This window comes from Dermacentor variabilis, chromosome 8, assembly GCF_050947875.1.
Source record: "Dermacentor variabilis isolate Ectoservices chromosome 8, ASM5094787v1, whole genome shotgun sequence".
NCBI lineage: Eukaryota > Metazoa > Arthropoda > Arachnida > Ixodida > Ixodidae > Dermacentor > Dermacentor variabilis.
In genome coordinates this window covers 36,265,431-36,284,753 of record NC_134575.1, presented here as the reverse complement: position 1 = coordinate 36,284,753, position 19,323 = coordinate 36,265,431, and the positions used below count along the sequence as shown (strand labels likewise).

The following is a 19,323-nucleotide window of genomic DNA, read 5'->3' as shown; positions in this document are numbered from 1 at the left end:
CTTGTCCGCATTTCATTTCTTTAACGCGGCGAGCCCGGTACTTTCCAATAACGAACGGCACGCGCGTTATCAGCATGACATAGCATTCCCGACAAGAAATACTATCATGCTAATAACGCGCATGCTGTTCGTTACTGGAAAGTACCGGGCTCGCAGCGTTAAAGAAAGGAAACGCATCAAGGCAGATGACGATTGTCGTTGTGTGGCACAAGGGGCACTCGAAAGGGTGTAAACTGTTCTTACACTCTAAGAAAAGTTTGCACCCTTTGGAGTGTATGTCTGCCACACAACAATAATCGTCGTCTGCCTTGATGCGTTTCCTTTCTTGAAAATGCTGCGCCCGCTACTTTCCTGTCGGAAATGCTATGTCATGCTGATAACGCGCATGCTGTTTGGTAATGGAAAGTACCGGGCTCGCGTCAAGGCAGACGACGATTATTGTTGTGTGGCAGATATACACCTCAAAGGGTGCAAAGTTTCTTTAGAGTGTAGAGTGTGTAGATTGAGAAGCTTTGAGGAAGAGACAGAGAGAAAAAAGAGGTCAAGGATGTATACAGGGTGCTCTTTTTTTTAGCTGCACCAAATTTTTTAAAGATTGCCCACGGCAGATAGCACAAAAGCCCTTGATAACCTTAATCTAACCTACTGTATTATAGCCGCTGAGTTCGCACGGCGTCCAGTTACTTGCTTAAGAAACCGCTGATTTATGCATTGGAAGTACGAAACTAACTGGAACACCAGTGCATTTCTACGGACACATTGAAAATTTATATCTCGGAACTGGTGCTACCCAGAGAATTCGTTCCAAGTGGATACGCCGTGCGAACTCAGCGGCTATAATTCGTAGACAGAAATATGCGGCGTAAAGTAATTAATTAAAAAGTTAGTGAGCGCTATTACGTTAATTATTCAATCGGACGTAGGCTAGCTGTATACACTCTTAAGCAAAATTACACCCTTTGGGTTGAATCTTGCCACACAACGATAATCGTCATCTGTCTTGTCAGCATTTGCTTTCTTTAACGCTGCGAGCCCGGTACTTCCAAGTCACGAACGGCATGCGCGTTATCAGCATGACAGAGTGTTGTCGACAGGAAAGTAGCGAGCGCAGCGCTTTCAATAAAGGAAACGCAAGCAACGCACATGACGATTATCGTTGTGTGGCAAGATACAACCCAAAGTGTGTGCATTTGTTTAAGAGTGGATGAACAAAGCACCGAATAAAAAGAAAGCACAGCCCGGCGTCGGTGTTGATAACAACACTTACTGACCCTTTTCGCGGAGCAGTTAGTTCTAGAGAAACGAGATGGCGCTTTCGGCGGCGCACCTCACGCCGCCTCAGCGCACGAATACGAAGCCATTACCACAAGCAAGGTGGAAACCTTGCTTCTGTACGATCAGCTGTCTGAAATGCAACTGAGTTTTCGCTAGCGCACTGTGCTCCAGCCATGCCGGATTGAATCATGGGGATCGAAGACGCGTGCAGTAGTTGGCCGCAAGAATAGTGATTGGCGCATTAAGGAACGGAATGAATTTGTGTAGCCAAGTTCGCGGACCGTTGCTACAACTGTCCGCACGTGTTACCGGCACTTCGAGATGTACGGATTTTTTTCGAGGATACAGATATTTGCCCCATCCGCCAGCGTTGTAATCGCTAACCTCCAGAGAAAGTACTTCAACCCCGGAACGTCGACAAGAGTGAGTACTTCTCGTCACAGGGAATGGCGCCACTTCCTGTCGTAGTACGTTTAGCACACAGTATCTACACGCATCTACCTCTGTGCATCTACACTCCAGCTGACACGGAATCCTAGACCCACTCTATCGCGAACGTGTCAGTAAGTGAATGGGGCACACTTGACGATATACGAGAAGTGACGGACTACACCAATAGTGCACGTATGGTCGAAGCTGGACGTTTCGTGACAGTCCACAAGAGTAAACGAGTTACTAACGATAATATATCTTTGCTACAAGGTATTACTATGTACAAAACGGCTACTTTAGAAGCCTTGCGCGTAGCAAGAACAAATCTATCAGAACTGAGCTCACCCGCGAGCGATTAGGTAGAAAAGAATGAGATAGTGACGCCGCTTACGAACTTTACTGAGTCAGAAACGTGACAAGCTACTGCTTCAAAGCATTTGCCAAATAAAGAACGATAGAGCAAAACACACTAATCCTGATTCAATTCAGAGCGGAATATTTCGGATAGCTTGGAATGCACATTTAGCCTCGCTTTTAAAACACGCACCATACGCGCATGCTCGCGCCGCATGGACATAGCTGAATCAGCTTCCGAAGCGCTTTTACATGTTCTCTGAAGCTGTGGCAAAAGTTTCGTGCTACGTCGCCCCGGCAGGGGCGTAGCCAGAAGGGGCGGGGCTTATGGGGCTTTATCCCCCCCCAAAAAATTTTTTTTCGTGCTGTCATGCACCGACGACCAAAACAACCTTCCGCGGATGAAATCATTCTGGATTTTGTCTAGAATGTCTTTTTTCACGCTCGAAAAGACATTTCAGCGCGAACATTGCGAACTCTAACCGGATTTCGCGGCAGCGCCAATTCACCGGGAGTCACGTAACGCCCAAGGACAAAGTTTCCGAGCACAAAGTTTCAAGGGCGTTTTGATGGCGAGCGGGCTCGTCGCCGCATCTCGCGGAGGCCGCGAAATCTACGGAGCGCATGGATTTCAATTCCGAAACTTTATGGGTATAAAGTTCTCACAAACTTTCAGGCGAAAGGTGCATTGACATTTCCAAAGCCGTGCTTTAGATTCTCAATTCCGGAACTATGTGGGTTTAATGTTGATATAAACATTTGACTCGAAAGGTGCATTGACTTCTCTGAAGTCGTACATCGGACCATAAAGCGAGACAAGCCAAATCAACACACTATCAGACAAGTTGACAAAACACCCAGCGGGGTCCGATGAGACGAAGCGTTTTGGTGGTTCATTTGTGCCGCCACGCCACGGAAAAGAATATCAACATTCTTTTCACCTGCGCCAAAGCATCCATGTCAAGAGACTAAAGCCAGCAAAGGTAACTATACGTTATTATTTATTTTTCTACGTTGACTTTTATTCGCGAGCCCACGTTGAGTCCCTTCAATCTTCTTGTTCTTGCTATCGCGGGCTGCCAGAGCCAGCCAGAGCGCATGCGTATGGTTCTCTGTGGACCAAGCGTCTCACGTTTTCTTCGATATTCCTTCGGTATATCCACATTAGGTGCCCAACATGCTATCCTTTGCGTTTCTTCGTTTCGGTGCCGCGGCTTCACACACACACAAAAAAAGACATTAAAATGTTGCGGCGCAGAGAATTGTCGCGTCGTGAAAGCTCGATTTTGTTACTTCTTCTTTTGCGGAGAGTATAATGGGCCACGGGACGCTTCATTCGCCGGATACTCGTAATATATTATTGCGATTGCAATTATATGGATACTCTAGGCGCATTCCTACCGTCGCCATCGCCCTCATGATAACATCGTGACCGCGCGCTGTATGTGCGGGTGTAACGTAGCGGGGGAGGGGGTGGCATGAGTGAGCCGACGATTGTGGCTCAGCCTTGCGTGCGCGAGGGAGAAAAGCAGGAAGGAAGCGCGCCGCCTTCCGTCGCGCGCGGTACATCGGGGCAGCGGAGGGAGGGGACGGACCTTAGGATTCTCTCATCTGTAAATATGTGATTGCGCAACATGTGCATTTGCCTTGTTTGACGCATTGCATGCAGTCACTTTTTCTTAGATATACGCAGATTTATTGGAGACTCGTACGTATATTTAAACATCTTATTGCAAGGTTTTGTGTATGCGTGCAGTGAACTTTGTTCCCAGTGACACTTTTTTGCCCTTTATCAAGCTGTATCTTCGCATTTGTATATTCTATTGTATCTTCGCATTTCTAATGTACGAGGGCGAGTCAAATGAAAGTGAGCCAACCCACCTCACGCAATAATGGTTCATTACCGACGAGGCATGCGCGTAGCACACAGGTATTTCGCATTTACGAAACCGACACGCATGTGTGAGAGAATGAATGTTCTTTAATGCTCTCATGCGCTGGGTTGAACATGGTTGCATGACATAGTGGACGCTCCAAAAGTTGAACGGCGTGGTGTCGTGAGGTTTTTGACAGCTGGCGGTGTTTCCCAAAAAGAAATTAGTCGCTGTATGGCTGCCGTATACGTTGAACATTGCATTTCATTGGCCACTGAAGCGTGTGAGCAAACGGTTCAAACAAGGACTTGAAAGTTGCAAAGACGATCTAAGATCGCGGGCCAAAGCCACCGCTCAACCACCTCCACAGAACCACACACACACGCGCGCGCACGCACGCACGCACACACGCACACGCGCACGCAAGCACACACAATTTCACAATATGGCGGAATTGAGACAGGCTTCAGAATGGCAGCCCACGTCTACACGCTACATGTGAGCGATCGACTGTAGTGCGATAGCGCTATCGAGATTATCAGGATTGCCCTGCCTCGGCGGCCGACCCAGTTCACTCGGCTAGAAACCCAGTGCTCGTGCGACAGAGCAGCACCAAATCACGGAGAGGTAGGCAAAGAGAGCTTCGCTTTAAATAAAGGAACGTGCACAGTAGACGGTGCTGCTGAATAAACAAAAAATAGGCACGCCTGTTAACAAACCGGCATGACACATGCAAAAAGAGCAGACGACACGTTGACACGTACCATGCGAAGGGGGGGGGGGGGGTATGACCCAAAACAAACCGAACTTCTGTTTTCACGCCTCTCATGGGCACAATTCCATATTCCGCCTGCAGTTGTACCTTGCTATAGCCATCTGCTGTCAGTGCCTTGACGGAAGCCATCGTAGAAGCAAGTCGTTCTGCGCATAGCTTTATTTAGAAGAGGCTAAACAAGACACGTCTTGGCGAAACCATCATGTGCGACCTTAAGGAGCAACGTGCCTGCATCAGATTGTTTAAAAACAACAACTACAAAGACGTTGACGGAAACTAATAGAATATTTCAAGAAGCTTTTAAGGAACAAGCCTTGAGCTGTACTCAAGTCTGCGACTGGTATTGTCGATTCAGTGATGGCAGATTGAGCATCGAATACGAACCTCGTTCGAGTCGCCCTTCAACCAGTCGGACAGACGAAGCTGCATGATGATTTGGTTCGTGAAAAGATCAACCAAGATCGCCGAATAACAATCGACGAGTGATCAGAGAACACAGAGATTAGTTGGTGTGCATGCCAACGAATTTTGACTGAGGAAATACAGAGTAGGCAAAAAAAAAAAAAAAAGTGAAGGGGCAGCGTTACGATAACGTACGGGCCATAAAAGCATCTTCGCAGGTGGCCCTCGACGGCAGCATCACAAGTGAAGAGCTTCTATGATTCGTCGAACTGTGATCGAAAACGAATTGACAAGTACATTGCAACTCAAGGAGACTGCTTTGTAGGCGACTAAGTGAAAAGAAATGTTTCTTTCGAGAAAGTTCGGTTACTTTTTAGGTATAGCCCCCTCCACACTGTTCTTGCAGCACAACACGTTGTGGGGCTAGTTGGTTCATAGCTTTCAAAAGACGAAGCGCCAACAGAGACAGCAATCTAAGAAAGAACAATGACACGACAAGGCGCCTTGTCCTGTCGCCGTTCTTTCTCAGTGATCTCTCTGTTGGCGCTTCGTCTTTCGAATGCCGCATTCTTCTTCGCTTTTCGCAGCTCGGAACAGTAACATTTGCTAATTAAGTAACTCTTGCAAAAATGGGCCACGTGCATGTTATCTCTCCGTCGCGTAGATACACACATCGCGCTCGAGAGACGCGCATATCTCGGTGTCCGCGCGCTGAGCCGTTATCGCATGCACGCCTATCGCGTGTGATTCGCCGTCCGCCACCTGTTTCGTCGTGGTCGCTCGATCGCTGTCGTGGGAAAACGTTCGCCCCTCGGCGCCGCCGCACATCTATCTATCCGTTGATATTGGATCTACTGGGGAACCGTTTGGAGGCCGTCTGCAACTGCCTGGCAATCCCGTATATGCCACAGCCTATACGCACTCCGAGCAGCCACCACACGTTGCAACCGATCCTTACCTACGGGCTCATCCACTCGAATGCGGAACGGAAGCTATGCGAAGGAAACCCCACACTGGTTTTCAGAAAGACAAGCTTCGCAGTTGAGGATTCGAACCCGGGACCAACGGCTTTCCGGGTGGTCCAGGACGTAATCCTGGCTAGTTCAGATGGTAGAGCGACAGCCCCGCAAATGCGTTGGCTCCGGCCTGGGGACCCGGGCGAACTTTTTCCCTCAACTGCGAAGCTTTCTTTTCCAGGAACGCGTATCGGTTTCCTTTGTAGCTCCGTCCTACACTCGGGTGGACGACAATTTTCCGATTGCAGTTTATTGGTATCCCCTTTGATCAGTTATCACCTAGCCTGCTCGAGTTAATCAGCATAATACGTGTTTTTTTTTCTTTTCACTCTATCGTTTTTGCATACACCTCCTTAATCTTTTTTTTTTGCATCTTCTTATAAACTTCTCTATCTACCTTGTACTACTACCTATAGCTGTAACGGACCCGGTCGTATCGATCTCTTCCTTGCTTTTTTATATTTTATACTTTTCATGACACTTCCTCCCTCTTGCGGGATTCCGCAGAACTGATTTGCCATCTATGGGGTGTTTCGGAAACACGTTCGAAATATTTTTGAAATGGGGAACGGTGCAATAACAAAGCGATTTCCTCGGGGTCGCTTTCATCACGGAGGCATGTACACATAAATATGACTCGCGGTAGCAAATATGGAGAACTGATATATGAATATTAGACTAATTAGCTCTTAAACCGAAACATTCGAGCGATTGATTTTAAACCAAGAGTTGAAGCCCGTCGTCTAAAAAAGTTCACAATCAGACATGCAAGAAGCTGCCAAACAATCAAAAAGAGGGCGTGCCAAGAAAAAAAGAAAGCCGCACGTGCAGGGGTCTTGGTGGCAACTGATAAGGACGCTCGCTGGGCGGTGACAAACAGCCGGCTAGCTACGGGCGTGACAGTTAGCGAGCGACGCGACGACTTCATATTTGTTTAACTGACTTCGCATGATCTGCCGTGAAAAGTAGCAACACGCACATTTTTTCCGTAATAACAGTGTACTGTTCACAGCATTGGTCGCGGGGAGTGCAGCTGCTTTCGCCACTTTTGCTAGAGAATTATATCGCGGGGCGACGATTTATCACCGGTCTATTATAATTTCGAACCGCTTACATGTTTTTCCTTGTCTCCGCAATTCGCGCTTCCACCGTGTGCGAACACGTGCAAGTCGCGCGCGTCACTGCACAGGGCATGTTTGACTGATGTCACATCGAGTAGGCGAGCACGCCATAATTAAGCCCCGTGTGCCTCGCTTGTTCGACTCTTAAGATAACCATTTTACTTTGTTTTCAGCGACTTTATCGGCCAAGCATCTCGCCAACCGCTTCGATCGTTTTGGGGCAAGCGCGAAAACTTACGCCGGAAGCGGTCGAGTATACGTCCGGCAATGCGGTGCCGAGCAGTAATTAAACCACGCTGTAAGAGCGGGCGACTACAAATTGCTGCCTATGGGAATGAAACGCGTTACGCGTCTACAACCATACAACCGAGGCTTCAATCGCCTAGTCAAGCGAGTTAGTTGCGTTGGCTGCAGCAAAGGCGCGAGTCACGTGATGTCACTTCCTACGTCACAGCGATAGCCACGCCGCGGTCTCTTTCCAGTGGATGGCCCTTGAGGCCAAATCAATGTTCGGGCGTCAGGTCCTATTGATTGTCATTGTCGTGTCTACAGACTGTCACGTTCATCGTCCACGTGCGCTGAGTCTGTCGACGTCATCACGCCATATGCGTCATTGACGGAAGTGGCCGTGAGAAGAGCATTCTACTCCTTGCCACCCAAAGTTCGACTCCGAGTATCCTGCGAGGAGGGAACCATCGTGCCGTCATCGTCACACTGCTGCGGTCGCCGTTTTTCGCCGTTATCCCGCCGTCGCCGTCATTTTCATGTCGACGTTGTCCGTTCATCAGAAGCGAAGACACGTCCCCGTCAGGGACTTTGAGGCGTATTTATTGTGACAGGCCCTGCACACGTATGTCAGCACAGTCTAGAAAAAAAGAAAAGAGAGTTCGAACGGACAATAAGAAACGCTAAATCTGTTCGTATATGGTCCCTCATAAGCACTGTGCAGTTTCGGGGCGTTATAAGCCCCGAATATTTAGAACGTTATGGGCTATTCTTTCAAAGTGCAATTTTCATTTCGTTAACAAAAATAAACGTGTATTATTAACAGAGAAAACGAGGACTAAACTGCCATTTAAAATTTACTGCACTCTGGCCATTGCAATCGTTGCGGACTCTTGCCTTCCAAACAAATGCACAGGGTAATAGTATGCAACGCCTGCAGACATCCAAAGCGCATACGCATACTTTTAATTCCCGTCAATACGCGGACAGCGTCGGAAGTTCTATCACTTCAAGACGAACGTTGTGCTACACCCGTGCAATATCGAGTGCAATACAGCCTCGAAGAATGGCGCGGATAGAAACGTTTGAAGTTTTCATTGCTGTCAGCGTGAATAAACTGAACCTTCGCGTCTTTTCATTTGCTGGTGTGTATACTTGATGAGCATTGAAACGAGAAGCATATGTGCCTGAAAAGAAGCGCTTGCCGAAAACTAATTTGCTGCTTTGAATGTATACTGCGTTCCGGACCCGGCAGTAACGCGAACGCAGAGTCCCGCAACAGGTTTCGGCTTTGGTGTGTGTGTGTGTGTGTGTGTGTGTGTGTGTGTATATATATATATATATATATATATATATATATATATATATATATATATATATATATATATATATATGTGTGTGTGTGTGTGTGTGTGTGTGTGTGTGTGTGTGTGTGTGTGTGTGTGTGTGTGTGTATGTACTCCAGAGATTCTTTTGCAGAGAAGCTGCGCGGGGACAACGACAGTCCGTCCGATAATGCTCATGCGGCCAATTATCTAGACAAGCATTAATAAAACAGAGAGAGAGAGAGAGGGAGAGAGTTAGATATTGGTTCACAGAGAAGTAGAAATCCCGATGGCTGCACCGCATTAACTAACTACGTAGCACGCCGCCGACATCGGAATAACATCGGTCACGTGAAGGCTTTGAAAACTGTGCGCATGCTGCCCACTGTTACATGCAAAAGCAGAATTACAAGTTTATTTTCGGAATAATATATTGCTTTTAATTAAGAGATGAATGACCCGCTTAGGGGACAATTTCGGCCGGTAACCAAAGTTTCCGTCATATCAATAAAGAGGTACGACTGTATGTATATTTTATATTTATACGCGCTAACTTGGGTGCTTCAAGGCATCCTGTGTAACCCTTTCCAGGGGCACCTCATTTTTTTTTTCCCCGCCGTTGACAATTCCCTCGCGCAAATTTACCTAGACAGACTACTTGGAAAATCCATGGGCTCTTGCTTATGAAAAAAGCCTAAAGAGTGTCTACAGGCTGCCTGTGAACTTAGAAATAAATAAATAGCTTTATTTGGCATTCATTACAGCATCATAATGAATGCAAGGACAATGGCCCTATAGAATTTTCTGGACTAACGACTGTGAAATTTCTGGAAGTAACCCTCGTACCAATCTATGAACAACGATAGCAGATCAAAAACCCGCCGTGGTTGCTTAGTGGCTTTGGTGTTGCTTTGCTAAGCACGAGGCCGCGGGATCGAATCCCGGCCACGGCGGCCGCACTTCGATGGGGGGGGTGCGAAATGCAAGAACACTCGTGCACTTATATTTAGGTGAGCGTTAAAGAACCCCCAGGTGGTCAAAATTATTCCGCAGTCCCCCCCACTACGCCGTGCCTCATAATCAGATCGCAGTTTTGGCACCTAAAACCACATGATTTAATTTTTTTTAGCAGATGCAGAAGAAAGAAACTTGTAATAATTTTTTTTCTCTCTCTATAGCGTGTAGACTTCGTCGTCAAAACGGCAAATTTGTAAAAAAAAAATCGGTCTTCAACAAGCTCATCGATGATCTACAGACTAGATTCAAAGGAGTTCATTGGCACGGAGCAAGCCAATTAACTCATGGCACGGTGACCTGCAGCCCAAGTAGACACAGTTAATCAAACTCCAACAATCTCGCCATTTTGCTAACACCGATATCCCCTTCGAAAGAAAGAAAAAAAAAGAAAAACGTAATTCTTGATAGTCTATTGCACCTCAAGATAATTTACGTATATACAAAAGGCGGCAAAAAGTCAGCAGAAAGACAAAAACGACAAAATTTCTACCGCTACTTTCGCAGTCGACAGCTGGACAACGCCGACACCATTCCACGGCAGCTATAACCTGTAATTACCATAGGCAAAGAATCGCGTAAACGTAACGTACATGCGATATCGCTCGTTCGCCCATCAGTATAGCTTTACAAACTATTCGTATTTTCATGCCTGCAGGCCTGCAAGTCGCCTACAAGTCCCCTTGGCGACGCTATCACCCAACGTCGTTAAAGAAACTGATCCATTCCGCCGGCGTTATAATCCGGTCGCAAGCTGCTTATGCCAAGCAAGCGCAAGGTGGCGACGTTGCTTTCATCACGACGGCGCCAGAGCGTCCGCCAAAAAACAAAACGAAACAAACAGGCCTTGCGCGCTTTCATGCGCCCCGAGAGAAAACGGAGGACGAACTCTGGAGGCTACGTGACCGTCAAGATACGTAACATGCCGAGCGGCCAAAAGCTGTACTCCGCTCGTATGTAGGGAACCCACGTATACGTAACTGAAGTACTAAAGCACCGAACAGACGACACAGAAAGAGACACGGACGAGCTCTTCTCGTGTCGTCTGTTTGGCGATTTAGTACTTCAGTAACATGCATCAACTAGCCAAATAAAAAGTTCTGCTTGTATACGTAATTCGTGCGCGTTCGTCGACGTAAATCAGGGCGGAAAGGGGGGGGGGGAAGGGGTTGCGGCTCCTGTTGGTCGATCACCGTCGGCGAAGAAAGCTTTAGCAACAAAAAAAGAACGTATTACGTGGCATACACAGAACCCCTTCTTATATGGCAGGGGCAGCGGCCTTAACCCCCCCTCCAGTCCGGCCGTGGGGAGGGAACCGGTATTTCTCTGGCCCCGAGATGGAGCCGGAAGCTCTGCCCGATAGCGGAAGGGGTCACGCCGATGTCCGCCGAACGCAGGGTGTCAAAGCTCCGCCGGCGCTGCGACAGGGCGTTGGCTGCGACTGTTTCCAGGGGGGACCTGTCACGTCTCCTCTCCGCTTCTTCGGCGGCCATCGCGTTTTTTTTTAAAAAAAAAAGATTCCGTCCACCGTCCGAGCAATGCAACTGGTCAGCGCGGAAGAGAGAAAGATGCGATGAGGAAAAGGAGGTTGTAGAAGGACCCGGCTATTTATAGCCGCACCCATCAGAGTTTTCGTTGCCGTCACAGCTAGCGCAACAGCAGGGAAGCGAACGACAGGTGAGCTTGCATGCCGGGATGCCGCGGTCCCTTCCAGCGCGGCGGGACCCTAGCGAAAGTTTGACACTGAAATTCAGCAGCTTTCTGTTCTTTTTTTTTCTCTCTCAAGAATGTTCATCGAGCACTACAGAAACTCAATGCGAATCTTTTAGTATGTCAAAAAGTTTTGTACGGGAGAGTCGGCCGGCAGAGAAGGGAATGACTTTGCGTGGACCAGTGCTTGAAGCCGCAGGCTATAGTTGGCGAGTTTCCATCGTAGTTCTAGCGCTAGCTTAAGGATACAAGGACGAGGACAGGGGAAACTTGGCGGAGCACTGCATGCCACATGCAAATGTGAGGTTATCTTTCTTTTTTTTTGGCACTTCAATCCTAGGAAGATGAAGTGGTAAGGATAAAGATGGGAATATTGGAAGCGTAACGCGTCGCGCTCTCTGGAACCGAACGCAGAGGGCGTCAGCGCATTTTCTGATAGTTTCATGAAGATGAGGAATATCTGAACGGCAAGACCATGACACGTGATATCCTTTAGGACCTTTTTTTTTGTCGTTATGTCGCCCTTCTTCCTGGCTCGCGTTGTCAATAAACTCCGGTTGGTAATTATATTGCGCTCCACTCGTTTAGTATTGTGTCTTCGGGTTCCTGTCCTCCGGTCCTTAGGCTGGCCCAATAATCATGTTGTATGGACCCTCGGTCTTTAGACCTTCCCACCGAGCCTCTCGGTTCCCATCTCTGGACTGTGTTGCCCGCATGTACAAAAAAAAAAAAAAACGTGTCCGAGCAGGTACTCACCTGTGCGAACCGCTTAGAGACCATATGGCATTCTGCCGACACCCAGCTGCTCCCGTTGGAAGGGTGTTTTGGTCTGATGACTCGGGCTCGAGCGGTACTTGAAGTTCCAGCAGAAGGACATGGTGTCGTAGTCCTAAAGAAGCGCTAAAGAGCAACACTATAAGTCAGTTTGAACTGGTGGAATATGCTTTGTAGTTTCTAGGGCACATGTTGGGCAAAACATATAACTGAGGAAGTGAAGACCAGTCATTTCTTTCGCTTGAATTTCGCGCCGAAGCCTGAAGCGCCGATGCGTCAGAGTGACGTCACAGATTTGAAATAATTTGATCGTATGTATAGGCCTTTCCAGCATCGGAAATATTCTCGAAAGTTGTTACGTTGGGTCTGTGGTTGCTTTAAACTGCAATGATGTCCTTATTTACCGATAAACACTTGACTGAGCACATGTACAGGTTTTTAAAGAAAGCAATGACGTCACTGCGATGTAGTGCGGGAACTTCAGCGGGGCGTCGCCACCCGTGTTTTATGTTTGCGTCCTTATCTGTCTTACTAAACCTCTTCTCAAAGTAATTAAGCGGACGTTTTGCTGTTGCAGAAATGCAATTTGATAATGCGGCCTAATCCAAGTCTTCTTTAGTGCCATTTTAAAAAAGCAAGGACTCGAGTAAGCTAAGCAGAGTACGTCTCGCAAAAGACAGATCTGCAGGCCGCATTATGCTAGGCCAAACTGCCGGACGTTTGACTACAAAGAACTGCGCGGTCAGCTTACTGGGGAGTACACCAGACCGGCATGGTCACGTAGCGCGCTAATGAGGTGGAGAAAATTTTTTTTTTCAAAGACTGCCTCTCCTTTCCTTTCTTATTCTACGCTCGTATCTTGTAGCTTTGCAACGCTCGCGGCAGAGGGACAATTTTCGCGTCACACAAATAATGATCCGGAAAGCCATTCTGAACGCTGTCGAATTCCGCGTCAAGTTGACACGTCGAGCCAATCAGGAAGACGATATATAGCAGCCCCGCGAGACAGTCAGTGCCGAAAAGATGGCGAGTATTCGACGACAACACGGCGGAATTCCACGGGGTTCCAGACGACACCGTCAGACGGTGTTATAGGATTGAGCACTCTTCGTCGACCGAGCACTTCTGTCTTCGGGTGCGCTACGCCCAAGTTCTCCGGTGTGATGTATGCCAACGAGCCCTAATGTGCACTCCTAACTGTATGCTCGACGTTGCCTGCTTACGCCTACCATGGCCATGGTGATCTCCCTCCCTCGCGCAGAAGAACATGGCGTCCAGAATGTCCCTAGCCGCTGCGGCTCTGTTGGTGGTGATTCTCCTGGTGGTGGCGCTGTCGTCTGCTCAAGAGTACCCGCCTCCCGGACGGCCTGGCGGAAGCGGTCGTGACTGCCACTACCTCTGTTTCCTCGACAACTGCAACCGTCGCAAGTGCTACTACACCTGCAATCGACCACGGTACTGCGAGGAGCAGGCGTCTCTATTACTCACGGCGGGTAAGTGGTCTGTATACCCTTTAGCTGCTTCGATGTGGAGCTGCGTTCGCGATTGATTACACAGCGCTGGTTTTTCCGCGGACGCTGTTGCGACACGTACCGAGTGGCCCGCCGAAGTCCTTGGCGCACGTCGTCTGTATATGCTAACACGGAGTACGCAAAGCAGGAGTACGCATCACAGGTGCGTGCGTCACACAGGAGCATGCAATGACCATCCCTCCCCACAAACTGTGCTAGGGTGGCTAGAATTTCTAGCCGCCCTAGCACCCTAGCACATTCTAGCCACCCTAACTGTGCTGAGCATTACGGAGTGTGGCATCATGGGAGTGTGCTAAATTGATGGAACCTTTTTTTTCACTACCACTCACACGCAATTGGGCATTCACTTGACGGGATCACTTATGATTAATTGTTGTCTGAAGTATTGTCACACGCTTTAACCGTGTCCATCAGGAATGATGACACGTTTTCTAGCTGATACAAGAATTTGAATTTGTTGACAGGAGGGTGAGAGGCGAGTCCATTATTATTATTATTATTATTATTATTTCACACACGGGGAAACGCATCTCTCTCACTGAAATTAATGAACTTCATTTTACGTGTTTGACGCTTGAGTGGTGCTGCGAGGCGTTGAAAGCGCTGTTCTTGTGTTGCTGCTTGGTTCAAGAGTTTGAAAGACTATGTATATACCTGTGAGCAACAGTATAAGTAGCCTGGGTGGGGAAAATGTAACGGTTCTATTAGATTGCTATTCTTTTTCATGCTTCTTCAGTGTTCTCAATGGCGTACCCACCAACTTTGTCACGAAATTAGTACGATAACACATTATCAGGAAAGGGAATCGACTTGCTATTTTGAGGCCTCATCTGGTTTGCCCGAGGACCAAATGATACTGGCGCAAATATACGCAGAAAGACGACGCAACAAACTGATTATAACGGAATGCCAAGATGTTCCTCCAGCCAGGACCATTTAGAGACCGTCCACCTTCGAAAGTGCTGCTATTCGAAGATAACGCGAGCGTAAACTGCTCAGCAATCGATGTAAGGAAGAGACGTTTAGAGTGTCGTCGAAAAAAAAGAGGACAAGAATGAGAAAGAACCGAGGTCGTTCGTTACAGGCGTAGGTAATTTTACGTTATAGGTATGGAAGATTTAATGAAGTGAAAGAATATAACGCAGATGTGCAAAATGCTCGACTGCAATAGACGCAGAGAAAACTAATTAGCTCAAGCAAGCTAGGCTAATATTTGTCACCGTTCCACTTCAAAGGGATTGGGATTAAAGATCGTCTTCTTTATCGTTATCATCATCGTCGGGATTGGCCGTTTGGTATCGGTGGACAGGAACAGAAATGAATGAGTAATATAATCGGAGCAAAATGAATCCATTACGTTATACCGGCTCTGGTCACGTATATCACGCGGTGTTCAGCGTGGTACCGGTGTGCTGAACCCATGGCTGCTTTGGTATGGCTTTCTCTATACTTCCCAGCGCGGTGCTCCAGAGCTCTTAGCAAGAGCGTAGGCGTCTGTACGTGCAATCTAAAGTGAGTGTAGAAACGACTGCAAGTCGGACACGTGCTGTCGGTTACAAACAACGCGTACTCCCACCTATAGGTCAAGACGGCAGATCGCTCAAGTGTGTAACTGTGCGGTTTGAGAAAACAAACATTCTGTTGAGGAACACAAGTCGAACGACTCGCGAAGTCATAGAGAAGCGTTCCCCGTTCACCAGTCAGGTGACCAACGTCCGAGTCGGCTGACAGAAAGAAAAATAGATTTTGTTTTTCTAATATATCTAACCTTGTGGTTAACTCGATGTACTTTTGTCGCCTTATAGTGTCTGTGTTGATGACCCTGCCACTGTCCTGCCTGTGCCCCGTACATTTCTCGGACACGTGACTGCGTTATTCCCTGTTGGAACTCCCTGGCGCCTTGCGCCTGTTTTCTTCGGCCTTCCGGTTGCCGCCGTTCTTAGCTGTGTGCTGTCTTTAGTTCTTTTTGCGCGCGTAGTTTACAACGAGTGCCAAGAGAGAGAGAGATATGAGCTGCGCGGCGATCAGCGCATAACCGGCGTCGTCCTTCGCTGTGGTCACCCGCGCGTCGCAGGGTCTGCAGCAGTGGACGGCGGCGTGGTGTCGGCGTTTCCTTCCCAGGCGGACGACGTGGACGATGCGGACGTGCCGGACGTTGCGTCGGCGCCTGCTGCGACGCCGAGCGCCTGACGCCGCCCTCACCCGAAGAAGCCACCACTACGCGCGCGCGCATCACGCCAGTCCAACACGCCCGATGACACACTATAGCTACAATTAATCCATCCCCCCCTGCCCCCCCTCCTCGCTCAAGTACACGCCCTGTGTGCCGGGCGCAACTTCATTAACTTCCCGATGAACCGTGACGTATGAGCACGCTGTATTACGATGGGCATTTTCGCGGTGCTGGTCACGTGTTCGAACCGCAGCCCCGGAGCGAAGCCGCGCAAGAATGGGTTATTTGGAGAGAGAGAGAGAGAGAGAGAGAGAGAGAGAGAGAGAGAGAGAGAGAGATGCGCTGTGTTCTCTCGACACCTTTAATTTGAAGTCAGGGCCAATCTGCTGTTTGATGCAGCGCTCTATACAGATGCCCCTAGACGACCGACATGGCCACATGTCCTTGCCAAGTGTCCCCTGTGTAAGACTCGGTTTTATCGTCCCTTGAGTATATAGGTCGGAATGTGCGCGCGAGATAATACATAAGGGCGCGTTAAGCTGGCTGTTTGGTCACGAACGTCCTGCCCCGTTACAGATTCAACAAGAGTATACCTGCGTGCGTTTTAAGACCTTGACGGCTATGCGTTCGCGTTGCTTCAGAAGGCACGCGAGTTGGGCAGGTAGCCAGTCCTTCGCCGAATGCAGTACGTATATACTTCGAAATGTTGGCACAACTTACCCGGTAGTCCGATAAGCTTTCTTGTTTTTTGTTTTTTTAACTGCGCAGTATTGAAGAATGAAATTCCGATATTATAATCGCCGTGCTCTTGGTGCCGCCAGCAACAGCAGCTGCAACCAGCCTTCTTTCCTGCCATGTCCTCCGTGATCGGAAGAAACTCATACTCATAGCACGAGAAACTCTATACTCGTACTGCACCAACGATCTTGGAGTCAATGCTTCTGCTCTAGAGGGCGAGAAAGTTGTGGTTCAGCGCTTATCCCACCGTCCGATGGCGAAGGACGGCGCTATATATAGCGGCGGTTTCTTGCACGCTGAAGACGGCCAACAGTTATTTCTCGCGGCTGTTACGTGTAACAGTTCACTCGTATTGACGACCTGAAAATTTGCAATTTCGTTTGTGCCAGCTACTCGAAACCGCGAACGCGTAGATTAACCACCTGTCCGCGGCTTGCGTTCACGTTGCTGCAGCGCGACGGCTAGTTCAGGAATCGGCGCTGACTTCGCACCGTGCTGAACGATCAGCGGTGGTGCACCGTGAAGTCAGCACAGGTGGCAGGTATGCTCCGAGCAATATGCTCCAGGCTGTTTCGCTCGCTCGTGTTCTAAATTAAGTGCTCCCAAATTTGGGCATTAGGTGCGTTGTAGTCGCAGTAACGTCGCAGTAACGTCGCAGTAACGTCGCAGTAACGTCGCAGTAATGTCGCAGTAATGTCGCAGTAACGTCGCAGTAACGTCGCAGTAACGTCGCAGTAATGTCGTAGTAATGTCACAGTAACGTCGCAGTAACGTTGCAGTAACGTTGCAATAGTCGCAATAGCGCTTCTAGCTCAAAGTAATAACACTGTAACCAGCACTCATCAGTGCTTCTGCAAGGGTTGCAGAACGCCGCCCCCCTCCTCCCCAATATTTTATCTACGTCCTCCGAACCACTCATCATCATCATCACCAGCACTAGAGGGCAGCAGTGGTGTTTATATTACAAAAGCCTGGGACGGAAGCACCTGCTGCCAACAAACTTCCCATACGCCGTATGAGTAAGACAGTGCCGTTGTTTCATCGCGTCTATGGATGGGAGGACACCAAATCATCTTCTATGCAGTGAACATCATCCCGGATTACATACACGACCGCGTTCGTGGCTGGATCATCCAGAGCGCTCTGTAAATGTGGTCACATCTTGCGCGGGACATTTTTTTTTCTCCAAGGACGTGCGCATTAAACGTCGGCCCTGCTTCAGACTTCTCGGAAGTGTTCAAAGGTCACCGTTCTTTGAGTCGTTAGCAAGTGAACGCATGTCACTAGAATGACGAGGGCGAAAGAAAGAACTGAATAAATACAATGTATTGAACAATGTGCTTTCTTTACTGCGTACCTGCTCTAGTTAGCGAAATATCTTGTTTTCATCTTCGACGTCGCGAAACGGTTGTCCCTCCGGGAGAGACCACCTGCTGAAAACTGAGAGGAAAAAAAAAAGTTTCAGTGGCGATTTAGCGGCATACGCGAGAGAAATGCGTTGGGCATTACGTCGCACCTCTTGTAGGTCCCGGATTCATGATTTAAACTGCGTTCAACGCATAGCAAAGTGTTGTTCAGGGGCCCACTCGACAGAAGTCCTGCCTCTTCGAGGAACGAAGCGCAACTGACGGTGATCCGATCCGGAGCAGACGTATGCACCACCGTCTGTTGCAATATATAGAACTTGAGCGATGCTACAATCTAAACAGAACAAGCATTTAATTTCAACGGTTTCGATGGGTCTATATATATATATATATATATATATATATATAGACCCGAGTGTGCAGGCGGCATTTATTTGTCGGTTGTACATGTTCGGCCATTGCTGAAGCGTCTTCTCCATCGCGGTGGCTTCGGTGAGGAACTCCGCAACAGTCTTGGGCGTATTCCGAACAAGACCGCCAAAGAGCTGTTCCTTTACGCCTCTCATCAGATGACGCACCTTCTTCTCTTCCGACATGCTCGGATCGGCACGCTGAGAGAGACGCGTCATGTCCTCCACGTACATCGTGACGCTCTCGTTAGGCTTTTGAACGCGTCACTGAAGGGCTCGCTCCGCTTTTTCTGGCGATAGGGGCTGGAGTAAGCCTCCAGTAGCTTGCGCTGGAACTCAGGCCAGGATGACAGGGCACTTTCGCGGTTCATAAACCACGTGCGGACAGCATCCTGGAGGCTGAAGTAGACGTTCCCGAGTTTGGCGTTGTTGTCCCACTCGTTAAACACAGCCACGCGCTCGCGCTCCTCCAGCCAGTCTTCCACGTCTTCGAGTGTGTCGCCATGAAAAGCCGTCGGCACTTGGAGGTTCAGCAGCGTTAGGTGAGTCGGTGTCGCCCTTTCCGTAGAAGTCGCAGTGGTCGCAGTCATCACTTTCTTCCTGGAGGTTTCCAAATTCTGGGGCGAGGCCTCGGATTCGCCGGCTTGCGCGGTGGACTCAACTCCAATTGTGGGGCGAGGTTATTGCTGCTGGGGTCTCCTGCGTAAGTTGAGTGTACCCTGCAAGCTCCACCAAATTGTCGCGTATGCCCTGCTGTAGTATGCACGCTGAACGAAGATCCAGGCGTTTGCACTTTACGAAACGTA

General features: G+C 48.7%; 1 protein-coding gene across 1 annotated transcript; it reads left to right on the top strand.

Annotated features, from left to right (window-relative positions):
- Positions 1 to 1,417: 1,417 nt before the first annotated feature.
- LOC142590008 (uncharacterized) lies at positions 1,418 to 18,091 on the top strand. Its single transcript, XM_075701812.1, has 3 exons — positions 1,418 to 1,698; positions 13,559 to 13,790; positions 15,904 to 18,091. The coding sequence occupies exons 1-3, from the start codon at positions 1,597 to 1,599 to the stop codon at positions 16,017 to 16,019; spliced, it is 450 nt and encodes a 149-aa protein (XP_075557927.1). The 5' UTR covers positions 1,418 to 1,596; the 3' UTR covers positions 16,020 to 18,091.
- The last annotated feature ends 1,232 nt before the right edge of the window (positions 18,092 to 19,323 follow it).

What these genes read in the sequence shown, in the direction of transcription:
- LOC142590008 (XM_075701812.1), top strand. Translation starts at nt 1,597, where the DNA reads ATGTACGGATTTTTTTCGAGGATACAGATATTTGCCCCATCCGCCAGC. An exon ending in ACCCCGGAACGTCGACAAGA is followed by an intron (nt 1,699 to 13,558) that starts GTGAGTACTTCT and finishes TCCCTCGCGCAG; the next exon opens with AAGAACATGGCGTCCAGAAT. An exon ending in GTCTCTATTACTCACGGCGG is followed by an intron (nt 13,791 to 15,903) that starts GTAAGTGGTCTG and finishes CGCGCGTCGCAG; the next exon opens with GGTCTGCAGCAGTGGACGGC.